Here is a 14,667-nt window from a genome sequence, read left to right as displayed (position 1 = left end):
GCTAATATGAACGTGGGTTTGAACGGCTAGTGCTTAGACTTCGTCAAATTAAACGTGGGCAGCAAGGGATAGTGGAAGACTTAGTCTAGGGTTTCCGGATTTCTCGGAATATCTGTTATAACTTTTTCTTATTTAAACGAGCTGATAGATACATTTAGAACACACACTCTCATGACTTAGCTACTAGCAATCACTGTAAACACTTAAACACTCGTTATTCTATCAGCTCCACCACTTGTAATCACCTTTTTGTTATTAATAAAAGTGACGGTGACAGTTTTCACCGTCCGGGGGTTTTTTGTGTCGGAGATTATCATAATCAAGGGCTTTTTCCCTCGTAATCACATCGATGTGTTCAATCGTTTTATCATCAAGCACTCCACCTCACGCACTAATTTGATCAAAAGTTTCTTTGCTAATTTTTGACCGAAACAATATATATATACACACACACAAAATACCCGACCGTCAAACACCCATATCCACAGGGAATCAGTGGAAAGTGGAAGTTAAATTTATGACTTATTAATTAATTAACTAAGCGGACAGACGATGTAGGGATGAGATCGATGCCATATTCGTGCTCGTCCTTGTACTCGAACCTGTAACCAAAAATACTCGTATAAAAAATCATCAAATTTGGGTGCTGATACTTGTACCCGAATTTTATGGTACGAATACGAGTACGTAGTTTATGTGCGGTACTCACTTTGGTACCATTTTTTCCTTTATTTAAAAAATATCCATTAAACTTGGTATCAATACTAGTACCGTACCAACAATCAATTATCTATAATACCAAAACAAAAACATTAATACCACAACCAAAAAATAATACCAAATTTAAAAATGAAACATATCAATCACAATATAAAAATTCATTCATGGCGATTATTACTAGTTATTGATTGGAAGAAGAAGAAGAAGAAGAAGAAGAAGAAGAAGAAGAAGAAGAAGAGAACTAGGGTTTGACTGGTTTGATTAGAACTATTAGTACTTAATATTTTGATTATCAATGGTTTTGTAAAGCACACTTGATGCCTTGAGTATATCCCAATAAAAACACGAATAGAGTTATGAGTTTTGGAAATCTCAATAAAAACCCCTACATATCCTAACGGGTACCGATACCTGTAATACCTGTACATGTACCCGTACCTATACCCAAAAGTACTTGTACATAAAATCAGTAAATCTAGGTGCCCGTACGCGTACCAAATAGACATGTACGGGTACAAGTACATGTATCAGTACGGGTAATAAACGGATACATATACGGGTATTCGGGAAAAAACACATCCCTTATTGAACATGGTCTACCAAATTACCAGTTTGTTAATATAAGATTTTAGGTGAATCGATGATCAATGGTAACAGTTCAATGACTATAAGAACTTAATCTTAAATGTTGATGAACACAGCCTATCAATTGATGATAAACCCAAGTCCTTGACAAACAATTGTTTAAACAATCAAAACTAACATAAAGATAGATTAATCATCCATTCAATCACACTTCAATCCAATAACATATAGAAGACATAGATACATTCAGCTTCATACAAAAACCCTACACCTAAAGTGGTCACAATGGGTTTAGCCTTGCCTCGGCATGATCAACTCGCTTATGTGTTGAATTGATAAAAGCATGGAATGATTAATGAACCGGGAGCTCTGAGATGGTGCAAAACCGCCCTCTAGGTCGTCTATGGCTGCTGGAACAGGAGATATGTCGAATAGGGGCTGAAAACTTATCATATAATCGGTTAGGGTTTTTTTTCCCATTTTTTATGTTCTTTGGCTCTTCGCATAGCACATAGGAATTATCGCCCTATTTTCGCGTAGACGGAGCCAAGAGAGCATCAATTTTGGATTCCTCTCATCGAGAAACCCAAAATTCATATATTATGGATCCCGTAACTCATTTTCTAGCCCAAGCTATGCTCGTTTTACTTAAACATACTTTCTTATTAACCCGTCTTGTTCAGTTTTCACTTCGCCTTCGGATTTCTCATCCAAACATTTCCCGAATCCTTCTTAACCATCCATATATGCTTCCCTATGCTTCCGTCTTCTCGAGACTTGTTTAATCCTTATCTGAATGGCGCTGGATTAGCTCGTTTAAGCTCTAAACACCTGTGGTCATAAAAGAACTTAATGTAATCTTGTTTGCATATATAAACAATTAAAATACATGAAATAACTATACACCCATTATTTATACCCGACTAGCAGTTAGTTAAGTCATTAGTTAGTTAAGTATATGAGATTGTATATACAGAATTTATGTACACTTTTGTTAGTTAATGAAATCATGTTCAAGTTTCAAAATCCAAATGAGGTAACGCCACGTTTGAAAAGGCAACGATGGAGGTGGCTGTCTACTTAAGGCATGTATCCAATGGCTTGCGTGGGTATTTTGGTGGACCCTACTAGCTAATAGTTTTTTTTTTAAAAGCTACTTTTAAAATACATATACATAATATATTAAAATTTTAATAAATTCTAACGACTAATTTTTGAACGTCTAGTTTTTCATGACAACTTTTCCAGAACAACTTTAAACACAATACCATTTACCATTCTTTCACACCACCAATACTTGTTCTAGGTAATTTGTTTTTATTTCAATCATCACTTTAGTCAAGCTCTAGTGATAACAAAATCCCGCATCCTTTACTTATTGGCTTAGCCAAAAAGCAGTTTGAACAACTGGTATATGATAATATGGAAATGAAATTGATGGATCTTCATACTAAAGACGCGTCTTTATTATCAAAAAGGCAATGAAAATATACAAAACCACGAAGATGCGGACAACCATTTGTGGAACGACTACTTTGCTCTATAGCCAATATACCCACATAGTTACTTCATACATAACTTTCAAATGAGCAAAGGACTTCCTAATCGAATTGTCGAATGTACGTCCTACGAGTTTAAATACTTTACTTAAAGGCTAGACGCAATTGGTATAAACAACTTGTGCCAAGAGAAAAATGTACATACGCTATACATCTGTTAGCATATGACACGTCAGTTGACTAGTGGGATGAATACATATGTCTTGGCGAAAGTACTCACTCATACTCTAAGTGGAAATTTAAGGATTTGTAAGGATGGATAAATAAAAATAAAGATCAAAACTCACAATTTATTATCTCATATTTGAGGTGGGCAAAAAAAACCCGATAAACTGAATTGACCCGAAATCAAACCAAAACCGAACCAGTTTTAAACCGATTATGTATAAACCGGCTTGAAACCGATTGAAACCGTAGGCTCATGACCGGTCTGTAATTTTCTCTGAAACCGGTTCCAACCCGGTTAACCGAACCGAAACCAGCCAAAATAATTCAAAAAACCTATTTGAACTCGAACCATAAACCAGATTTGGCATTTGCTGACCAAAGGCAGCCTTTCAACCCGAACCCGAACCCGAACCCGTTGAACGTTTTAAACCGGTTTGTGCAGCTCTATCTCATATTCCGGACCAGACTGCAACACCCAAATCGTTTCAATCATCCATCACATCACATCACATGAAACGCCACCGTCCCCTGCCGTCGCCGGCGCCGTCGTCAGCCACCGGAACCCCAAAACCCACGATAACCCATTACTACTCTTCCAAGAAACCCAAAACCCCTCTTCTTCCAGACCTCAAGCAAACCCCCAAATGGGTACCCTTAAACTTAACCAAATCAGAACTCTATTTACCCTTAACATTTCCCACCGGCCAAACATTCCGATGGAAACAAACCAACCCTGCTCAGTTCACCGGCGTTATTGGGCCCCACCTCATCTCCCTCAAACATTCAAACCAAACCCATGTCTCTTATTGTCTCCACAACAACAATATTATTAACAACAGCCAATCTGATGCAAGATCAAAGCTTTTGGATTTCTTGAACATGGGTATTTGTTTAACTGACTTATGGAGTGAGTTTTCTGCTTCTGACCCACGGTTTGCTGAGCTGGCAGGGAGTTTGAGTGGGGCCAGGGTGCTCAGGCAGGACCCACTTGAGTGTCTCATTCAGTTTATTTGTTCTTCTAATAATAATATTAAGAGGATTACTCAGATGGTTGATTTTGTCTCTTCTTTGGGGGATTATGTTGGTGAGGTTGAAGGGGTTGGCTTTTATCAGTTTCCGTCGTTGGAGAGGCTCGCGGAGGTTTCGGAGGAAGAGCTTCGGAAGGCGGGGTTTGGATACCGGTTAGTAGTTAGTTATGCTTTTGTTTGTTGAATATGTTATTTTATGAATGTGTAGATGGTGATTGATGTGAATGCAAGTTATTTATGTGAATGCATTTGTAACTAGTTACCCTTGCTGGTTTTAGATATCCGATATGATGAACATGATTAATTTCATTTACAGGAGTTAGTGATTGTGTTATTTCAAAATTGATTAATTTGGGGAACTTTGATAGGAAAAACGGGGAAAAACTGTGACTAAGTAGAATGCTTTCTGCAATGGCATTCAAACGTCGGATGGTTTTCACTGAAAATTGTTATAATCACGTGTGTTGTAATCAAACTAGTCATGAAGTGAAAATGTGTTGCAGTTTGTTTAATTTTTTGCTTTTGGAGTACAACTTCAAAAATAAAAAATTGGAGTTCAAAATTAGGAGATTGCACTTTTTTGATTATCATGAAGATTGTTCTTATGCTTGATTGGAAATGTTGATGGAGGAGCTGTTATAGTTGTAGTTCTAGTTGATTCACCGTTAATGTTGAACACCGTTGGATGATATTAGTCGGATTAAGATATGAAATAATGCTAATAAATCGTTATAAAATTCTTGTCATTGGATTTGGTTTTGAGGGTTTCTTTTTTGCATTTAGGCTTCCATTAGTTTTATAGTTCGTATTGAAGTTCATTTACCAAAAAAGAAAATAAAAAAAATGATAAAGTTATTTTTTGTTTTCCATTTTGTATTTCGATGTGCATCATGTAATTGCCATGTCATTGCTTGGTGGAGCGAAGCAATACAGGACTTTTTTTATTTTATAGTTTCAAGATAGTTATTGCTCACTGGATCAAATAAGTTGTTTAGTTATAGAACAAGAAAAGTTATAGATACAACAACTGACATTCACTTGGTGGTAAAACCCTTGAATGATTTCATCGTCTAGACGTTTTAAAAATACAGTTAGCAGCAATACATTTGTCATATGATTTTATTTATGATATGTTTAGACATACTCATGTTTCATTAAAACAGAAAACGGTAAGATTGAATTTTGAAAATATTCTCTAAGAATGATAGACGAATGTGCAAGTATATATTTTCTTTTGTGCGATAGAAGTAGCGGGCCCATTTTTTGAAGCTAGTTTTATCACCTTCTTTGATGCTACAACTTTCCTTAAGACTTTGAAAGACATATCATTAAAATCCAAATATTATGGCACCAAAACAATGAATCAATGGCTAAAGTCTTTCACATTAATGCATATTAAATTTTGATATACAGTCTGGTTTGATCAGTTGATCTACAATCTGATATTAATTTTCTTCATATTACAATGAGAGCAGGGCTAAGTACATTAGAGGCACTGTAGAAGAGCTGCAATCAAAACCCCGGTGGTGGTGTCGAGTGGCTTATGTCACTCAGAAAGTTAGATCTGGAAAGTGCAATCGAGGCGTTGACTAGTCTACCTGGTGTGGGCCCCAAAGTGGCAGCTTGCATAGCTTTGTTTTCTCTAGACCAACATCATGCGGTTCCTGTTGATACACATGTCTGGAAGGTCAGATTCTTAGATTTCACAAAGCATGTTTTTATTTTACAAGTGTCAAAACGGGAAATAGGACACATTTCAGTTTTTGCTTGTTTTGATTCATTATGCAATGTTTTGATGGCAGATTGCAACTAGATATTTGATTCCTGAGTTGGCTGGGAAAAAATTGACACCTAAACTTTGCAGCCACGTGGCAGATGCATTTGTGGAAAGATATGGGAAATATGCTGGATGGGCTCAAACTCTTCTTTTCATAGCGGAATTGCCTTCACAAAAGGCGCTTTTACAGTCTCTTAATGAAACTGTGAAAGATGTAAAACCAGAAAAGATTAAGGGTAATGAGAGTGATTTAATGTAACAAGATGATATATGACAATATTGAGATTGATATTATTATTATTTATAAAACTTAATTTTGTGGCAGAAGAGGAAGGATCTTAGGTGGATGTATGACTTTCATCAGATGTTGACCTCCTTTTATTTTTTTGGTGCAATTCTGGAAGGGAGATCTTGAAGCTTGATTGAAGGTAGTGTGTTTATCCTGTATTGGTTATTGTTTAATGTATTAGTGAAATTTGTTGGCATTTGGTTAATGAGGATTGGTTCATGAATACATGAATAGTTCTTCATCAGAGTGTCAAGAAATTTAGTAACATGTTTCAAAGGTATTTTTAAATTAATCTTTTTTTTCTAGCATTCATCAATAACTGTGCAATATATGAGCAAATAGGAGGTAGCTATTAAGTTTCTAGGTAGGCTTTATTTTCAACTTCAACTGATACTCATTTATGTAAAACTAGTTTGAGGCCCGTGTACAACACGAGTAGTTCTTGAAAATACAATATTTAATAAATTATCATTATACAAGTAACAATAAACCCGTAAACACTATTAATACAGTCGTTGTACAATAGTAATTAAAACAATTTTAAAGTAAAAGATAATTATAAATATCAAATGTTTGAAAAAAGAATAGGAAGTAAATATTAAATTAACAAATTTGAAGCATAAATTTTAATAACGGTAACTATTATTTTACTATTATAAATTTCTTAAAAGATGTGAGGATTAATGTAGGAGTGACAAGTGGCAAAACTTGTAGCCTTTTATTAGAGAGTATAGATATAGATTTGATAAACAATTTTTTAAAAATACTACAAGGGGCAGTGTACTAGTAATAGTAATTGCTTTTCGAATCCAGATTTCATTGGTTTCCTGCCTTAGCCCCTTTGAAGGCACTTGGCCTACATAAGTTGAACTTTATTTGGTCCCACTATTTAGCAGGGTATTGGTGGGTACCGCTAAACTGCATAAACCAAACAGTATGAATCTGAAACTAGCCAAACTGTCTGTCCTGCTTCAGTTTGGATGTTTTGTTCTGTTTCAGCAGTTTATAAACACCCTTTAATATAAAAGTTTTAGGATTTTTGGAGATACTTTCAGCACTCTATTTCTACTGTTTTTGAGATTAAAATTGCATATATTTTTATTTTCGTGACTTTGAAATTGCAGCTAAATGATATCGAGCTTCATGATTACGCCACGTGTGCCGATGATTGGATGTAGTGAACGTTATTATATATGTTGTGGATTTGTAAAAGAGATGAACTTTATATGGTCGAAAAGTGGAAACTGAGAAATTTTCACATAATATGTGGTAATAGATTAGTTTGACCATATTTTAAGTTTAACGTGCGGCTGGTTTGAATTACAAAGTCATCTTACTTCGACGGTTTATAATTGTAGATTGTATGAACAGTTTAAATTCAAACTAATCGGTTTGTTTAGTTGGTTTGAGATTAAACCATTTTTAAAATTATATCCAAAATTATATTTTAGGTCATAAGAATTTGATACATAAAACTGCACTACGGTGAAAAGAAAAGTACTAAATTTGTAATATAGGTAAATATTAACTAGAAAAATCAGTTGGAGCTTTTCTAAAGAAGATAAGTCTCCAAAAATAGGCGTATGCCATTAATGCACAGTATTCTTTAATAAAAGACGAAAGAATAGTTTGCTTTGTACTCACTGCATGCCTGCGTGCCTTTGAATGGCCTCACCTGCTTGCTTTAAATAGTGGGTTTCACCTCTTTGGTTTCTCTATACAACCGAACCGATGTGGGATGGACTCCACAAACCAAATTTACATAATTTCATATTCTTTTTACCTTTTTGTGCTCACTGATTAAACTGCAGTCTTAGCCACAGGTTTGCTCTGGTCAATGCTAATTTGAACGTGGTTTGGTTGTTGGGTTTGAAAGATAAAAAGATGCATGTATCATTATTTTGTTCCAGTTTTGATTATTGATTTCTGATTATATTCGAGATCAAGTTCATAGACGAGTCTATATCCGGTTTCTGTTTCGCTCATATCTAGACCTCGACTCCAGCCTTGTCCACAATGATTGTCTTTGGCCCCACCCTACTTGTCCCAGTTTCAGTTATGTCCAATGTTGGACTTAATTTCCGAGTTATAAAAATTGGTTTAATTAAATGAATTGTCTTTAATTTATCACAGCTAGATATATCAGTAGATAAACATTTGAGTTTTATTTATTATTTAATTAGAAGTTCGAGTCCATCTCTAATTACACAGAGTCATAGTCTATATAGCCTAATCAAAGTTGTGACCATGGATGAGCTTATAACCAGTTTTAGAGTTTAATTTTTTTGGTTATAGACTGAGAGTTATTTCATCCAAATTTATCATCAATGTTTTAAGTTTTGATGATCAATTCATCCTTGATCCCGTACCCCTTCCCGTCCTGCAAATGTCTTGGCACATACCATTCAAGTTATTATCTGCCACAGAAAACACTTGGTCTCATCCAACAATGTCTCACCAAGAATCCATAAGTTCATGTAATTCCGTTCAGTTTACACAAAACAAACGATAAAACTTGCTGGGATTATGAAAACTAGTAAGTACAGATCATGAAACATAATTTATTCAAATATAAATAATGTCGCAAAACAAATCAAACAATAAAGTGTAGTTCAGGAGGAACAAATGGTCCCATTACAAGCAGGCAATTAACGAATGATGACTGTCTGCAAAAACAATAGATGATGTCTGCTAACAAATAAATTTTTAAACAAACAAATACATTACACAACCTAACTGCCTCTTATGGAAAGCGATCGATCAACAGCCGAGGTGCTTAGGTAGCTAGGTAGGTACGTTCCCAACAAAATCAAACGCAAAAACATATCCCTTTTTGTTTTATTCCATGCCTGCCAGCTTCAACAAATAACTAGAAACATGTGTTGGTTGTGGTTGTTTTCAGTTGGTGGCTTCACGGCTATAGAAAGCATCAAGGGTTTTGGCTGGAATACGGTGAAGAAGCTCACGCGGAAAGATCCTCAGAAGTGTCCATGCCAAATCCAGTGATTGAAAGATGTTTCGAGTGTCATAAGCTCCTTGTGCCACAAACTTCCTCTCAAACTTGTCCAAAAATTCTAAGTATAACTGTTCCATTTACAAAATACAAATATAAAAACACATTAAGAACTTGTACAAATAGTTAATTAATAAATGAATGAATATAATATATATAGTGTTAGGATCAAATACAAATAGGTTTCTACATGCGAAGTGAAGAAAAAAAGGAAGTGGTGGCATTTTCGTAGATAAGATAATCACTATTCAGGAAATAATGACTCTACAACACAACTGAAGTAGAGTTACGACAATTGAAGTAGAGTAACAATATTACACTACAACAAAATTAGCTTAATATTTATTGTTTGAGTAATAATAGTTATGCCTGTTTAATTTTGTTGGTAGGATAATAATATTACACTAGAACAAAACTGAAGTAGCGTAATTATTATTAGTCTACTTCGATTGTTGTAGAGTAATTATTTACTGAATAATGTAATTATCATATTTACGAAAATGTCACCGCATCCTTTTTTCTTCACTCTGCACACTTTGCACAGAAAAAGTTATTTGTACCTGGTCCCACCCCTATGTGTGTGTGTGTGTGTAGAGAGAGAGAGAGAGACTGACCAGATCCTCAGAAGAGAGAGCTTCTTCTCCGACCACAGCTTTCATGGCCTGAACATCTTTACCAATGGCATAATTTGCATATAGCTGAAGAACATATAACAATAAAAATCATTTATTTCATAAGTGACAAATCTTGTAAACTATTGAGAGAATGTATATATAAAATCCAAGCAATCTTGACCTGATTGGAGACATCAGAATGGTCTCTGCGAGTCATCCCCTCACCAATAGCACTCTGCAATTATATAACTCTTTATTAAACCAAATCCTTCTATTTGCATCCTTAGTTATTAACTCACAATCCGAAGCTGTATCCAAATCAATTAGAGATTTGGGGCTTACCTTCATCAATCGAGATAGTGATGGAAGCACATTGATCGGAGGGTAAATCTGTCAATTTCATCATATCAACACTTTTCAGTTTAGCCATTTTAATATATAATAAAATGATCAATCAATCATCATTAATAAACTCAAAAAATTATTCTTAAAACGAACCTGTCTGTTGTGAAGCTGCCTGTCAATATATATCTGTCCTTCAGTAATATAACCCGTAAGATCAGGAGTAGGATGTGTGATATCTAGCGAATCAATGCATAAAATTCATAAAGTAATCAGTAAAGGAAATGTAAATAAGGGTAAAAGTCAAATCATAATACCATCATTAGGCATAGTCAAAATTGGAATTTGGGTGATGGAGCCCTTTCGGCCTTCAATTCTTCCAGCACGCTCATAGATTGTTGCCAGATCAGTATACATATAACCAGGATACCCACGCCTACCTGGTACTTCCTCTCTAGCAGCAGACACCTGCAATAACTCGAGTTTATAAATATTGCTACCAAGAATATTATTAAGCACCTGCAATAATTATAATTACCTCACGAAGAGCATCAGCATAAGAACTCATATCAGTTAAGATAACAAGAACGTGTTTCCCGCATTCATATGCTAAATATTCTGCCGTTGTCAAAGCAATACGAGGAGTGATAATACGCTCGATTGTCGGGTCGTTTGCCTAACAATAGTGATCAAAGATAAGCATTTTAAAACCAGTTATTATGATAATAAGAGCAAATCACTAATCATAACGATTATAAGATACTTACAAGGTTGAGAAAAAGAGTGACTCTCTCCATAGAACCATTTTCCTCAAAATCACGTTTGAAAAACTGTGCGGTTTCCATGTTCACACCCATAGCTGCAAACACAATTGCAAAGTTGTCCTCTTCACCACTCTGTACACATAAGCAAGCAATTCAGTGTCAACTTTATTACTTTATTTAATTAACATACAAATATATTCAAAGATACACATAACATTTATACCTCAAGCGGGTTATCAGTTTTTTCCAAGCGTTTGACCAAGCCAGCTTGACGACAGATTTGAGCAGCAATCTCATTGTGGGGAAGACCAGCAGCAGAAAATAAAGGAATCTTTTGTCCTCTAGCAATTGAATTCATGACATCAATTGTAGAGATACCAGTTTGTATCATTTCTTCAGGATATGTTCTCTCACTAGGATTGATAGAACTTCCTAAGATAATAACACAAATTAAGTACATTAGAATATGCTAACAGTGCTGAATATTTGTAGAATACAAAAACCATTAACAACGTCAAATCATTAGTGGGCTTAAACACATTTCATATGTTGTAAAGATGCATTACTAAACATAAAAACTTATAAAGCCTTACCAGAAATATCCAGATAAGCCTCAGGCAAAATCGGAGGGCCGTTATCAATTGGCTTCCCAGAGCCGTTGAATATGCGCCCAAGCATATCCATGGAAACTGGAGTTTTCAAGACCTACACATGTATAGTCACTTTCTTTAAAGCAAAATAAATAAGTAAAATGTGTTAACATAGTTAATCTAAACAGATGCAATTGAAAGTTCAAATCAAATCACATAGGAGCAGCAAACACAGTCAAAACTCACATCTTCAACAAGATGAATTGGTTACACAAATATAAATATGCATGAAAACTATTTACTTTCATATTCAATCAATCATTACCGTTTCAGGTTAAATAAACAAACTCATACACATGTTATACAAGCAAAAAAGAGATGGCATAAATACGTAATGTATTATTTCTAAGTAAAAGGGTTTGTATAATGAAAGATAAACAAACATAAAATGAAACTTATGTACCTCCCCAGTGAATTGAACAGTTGTGAACTTGTTGTCAATTCCAGACGTTCCTTCAAAGACCTGAACAACAGCTTTCTCTCCATCAACTTCCAAAACCTGACCACGTCTTGTTGTTCCATCTCCCAAACGGATATTGACAATCTCTTGATACTTTGGTCCCTGTTATTGTTTGAAGAAGCATGCACATGTCAGTTATCAAAGGTGTACATCTACATAAAATGCATTCAGAAATAACCATAATACAGAAGAATGTATGAAGCATAAAATATAAACGAACCTTCACTTTATCAAGAATGACCAGTGGTCCAGCAACACCAGAGACAGTTCTATACTCTGTACAAACATTATGAATCAGTGAGCTCAGAAATCAAGAGCAGTCATTGATATTTACAAACTGATCAAACATATGTAGGAGTTAGAATCAATCAGATATTTATAATCATTATGACACAGAATTACATGAGTCAGTGATAAACAAAAGGTTAAATATAGATCAAGTTGTTTTGACTATGAGAAAGAATCAATCATCATATCTGACCACCATCATATACATCAGTAGATAAAATTCTTTGAATTTAATAAAGATTACTGCAAGAGCTATTGGATAGCATGACATTCTTATCAAACAGTTTCAGATTTACTATTTAATCAAATTTCCAAATACAATGATCTCCTTCAGGTTTTTACCAAATACACTATTATGTGAATCATACATGTTGACATAGTAAGTAACAATAACATAAGCTTACCCATTCCGATTTCAAGTGTTCCTTCCTCCATGGTGGCATTGTCTTTCGCAGCAACCATTTTCAGCTATCAAAGAACCTACAAAACCAAAATTACAACAATATTAAAAAATGACAATAAATCTCTAGGTCTACGCCGGCCCAAGCGATTGAGCATAGAAATCACATAGACGGTATTAACACACATAATATTTTATAAAAATCTAATCGATGAAATTGTTAGATGAGTTACTTAATTAATAACAATCTAAATTGAGATCAAAGCATAGACATGAAGAAAACAGATTGAATTAAATTGTTAGTGTGTCTAATTCACCTCTTGACTTGAATCAATTACCCTAAGGATGAGCGATTATGTTTACCGATTGATCTAACGAAAATGAGTGCTTAAAATAAAATAAAAATCAAATACATATATGAATCGGATCCAAAGGAAATTAATAACAACTATACAAATTTCGTAACCTAAAACGTGAAATTAGGCGGTGATCAAATGAATTAGAGAAGATTTGTAATGAAAACGATGAGTAGGCTTACTTGTGTTGTTCTTCGATTCGATTGGATTGGAATGGGGGTTTTCGGTTGTGACGAGTGAGTTTAGATCCAAAGGGTGGATTTCATGTGATGCGTTGTGTGGCTCTGGTACACAATCTGAATATGAATGAATATTTGATGATTGATTGATATGAGTTTAATTTAATTTTATATCTATATTACCAAAACACCCTTTCACTTTCACTTTCACTTTCTTTTACTTTTCACATGTTTTTTTATCGACCAAATACAAATATCACGATAACACTAAGAATCAATTTTTGTTATTATGATATTTGCTTTTGTAAGTGTTTGTTGTTAGGCTATGTGTAGTGAATGGGCTATAATTGGGGGCGAATTGTGACACGTGGCGTCCAGTTAGCATGGAGTGGAAATTTGTTTTTGAGGTGTAATGGTGTAGGGGCTACAAGTTGGGCCCACAGTGTCTTTTTTTATTATTTTCTTTTTATAACTAAACTAATTAAATAAAAACCAATTTATTTAAATAATTAAATAAAAATGCAATAAAATTAAAAAGAAATACAAAAAAATTAAAAAACATAACTAATAATGCATTAAAATTAAAAAAAATACATAACTAAAAATATTAAAAAACATAACTAAATAACATACTAATATTCATAATATTTGCGCATTTTTTCAATTCGTTGTCGTTGCAATAATGCGACCTCTTCGTGTGACCCGGCCGCTTTAATGGATTCGTATTTTTCACTCAATTCCCGCAATTCCAACATTTGGTCAATCTTTTCGTGTTGTTTGTTGGTTTCGTTCATGACATCGTTGAGTTCCTCGACACATTTTTTTTGTTTTTTGATGATTTCTCTCATGGTAGCGGCGACTTCCAAGAGTGTCGGTTGGTTCGGGTTTTTTGTAGGATTCATTTTGCTAAATTTTTTGAAGAAGGTTTATAGATGTGAAATGAAGAAGAAGGATATGAAATGGAGAAGAAGGTATATGTTTATATAGATATATAATATATCGTTTTAATTAATTTTTTTTTTATTTTTACCTTTGTCAAACGGTCAAATTTAATAAAATATTATTATTAATCATCTTCAACGGGCGACAAATATACCTCGTCCCCGCCCCTTTTCGCCCAATTATCGCCGGGGGGGGGGGGGTGTTCCACCAAAAAATCGCCCCTTTTCGCCCCATATTACCGCCACTACACTTAGCCTTATGAGACGTTGTAAGAATTTACTGATTTATATTTTGTTGTTATCGTTAGGTCATAGGTGTTTTTCTTTTGATGTCATATGGGCATGTTTGGTTGGAAGTAATGGAATGAATGGAGTGTGACATCTGCCCCGATCCGACCCGACCTAGGTACCCGTTTCCCTTATCCGATCTCTTTCTTTTATGATTTAATATTTATTTATACTTATACTTTACTTTTAATAATAATAATATTTTCCTTCCCGCCTCTTTCTCTCTCTTTCTTTCCGCCTTCCTTT

General features: G+C 34.5%; 1 protein-coding gene and 2 pseudogenes across 2 annotated transcripts; 1 reads left to right on the top strand and 2 right to left on the bottom strand.

The window, feature by feature from the left end:
* The first annotated feature begins 3,509 nt into the window (after window positions 1-3,509).
* On the top strand, window positions 3,510-7,475 carry LOC143573628 (N-glycosylase/DNA lyase OGG1-like; annotated as a pseudogene). The gene is made up of 5 exons (XR_013142463.1): window positions 3,510-4,213; window positions 5,536-5,747; window positions 5,863-6,073; window positions 6,163-6,265; window positions 7,251-7,475. The product of XR_013142463.1 is annotated as an N-glycosylase/DNA lyase OGG1-like (transcript).
* Window positions 7,476-7,672: 197 nt separating this feature from the next.
* Window positions 7,673-7,775, bottom strand: LOC143573634 (U5 spliceosomal RNA; annotated as a pseudogene).
* An 892-nt stretch (window positions 7,776-8,667) lies between these two features.
* LOC143573627 (V-type proton ATPase subunit B 2-like) lies at window positions 8,668-13,334 on the bottom strand. Its single transcript, XM_077058457.1, has 14 exons — window positions 13,196-13,334; window positions 12,662-12,737; window positions 12,190-12,245; window positions 11,913-12,071; window positions 11,453-11,564; window positions 11,083-11,291; window positions 10,863-10,991; window positions 10,634-10,771; window positions 10,413-10,563; window positions 10,252-10,334; window positions 10,096-10,143; window positions 9,935-9,988; window positions 9,754-9,837; window positions 8,668-9,210 (listed from the first exon to the last, which is right to left on the bottom strand). Exons 2-14 carry the CDS (start codon window positions 12,717-12,719, stop codon window positions 9,025-9,027), a joined length of 1,467 nt encoding a protein of 488 aa, XP_076914572.1. The 5' UTR covers window positions 12,720-12,737; window positions 13,196-13,334; the 3' UTR covers window positions 8,668-9,024.
* Between the last annotated feature and the right edge of the window lie 1,333 nt (window positions 13,335-14,667).

The sequence above is a fragment of the Bidens hawaiensis genome, unplaced genomic scaffold, assembly GCF_021521415.1.
Source record: "Bidens hawaiensis isolate Kalapana, Puna unplaced genomic scaffold, B.hawaiensis_p1.1 tig00026602_1, whole genome shotgun sequence".
NCBI lineage: Eukaryota > Viridiplantae > Streptophyta > Magnoliopsida > Asterales > Asteraceae > Bidens > Bidens hawaiensis.
Note: the sequence above shows the minus strand (reverse complement) of the source record. Positions and strands in the feature narration are given on the sequence as shown.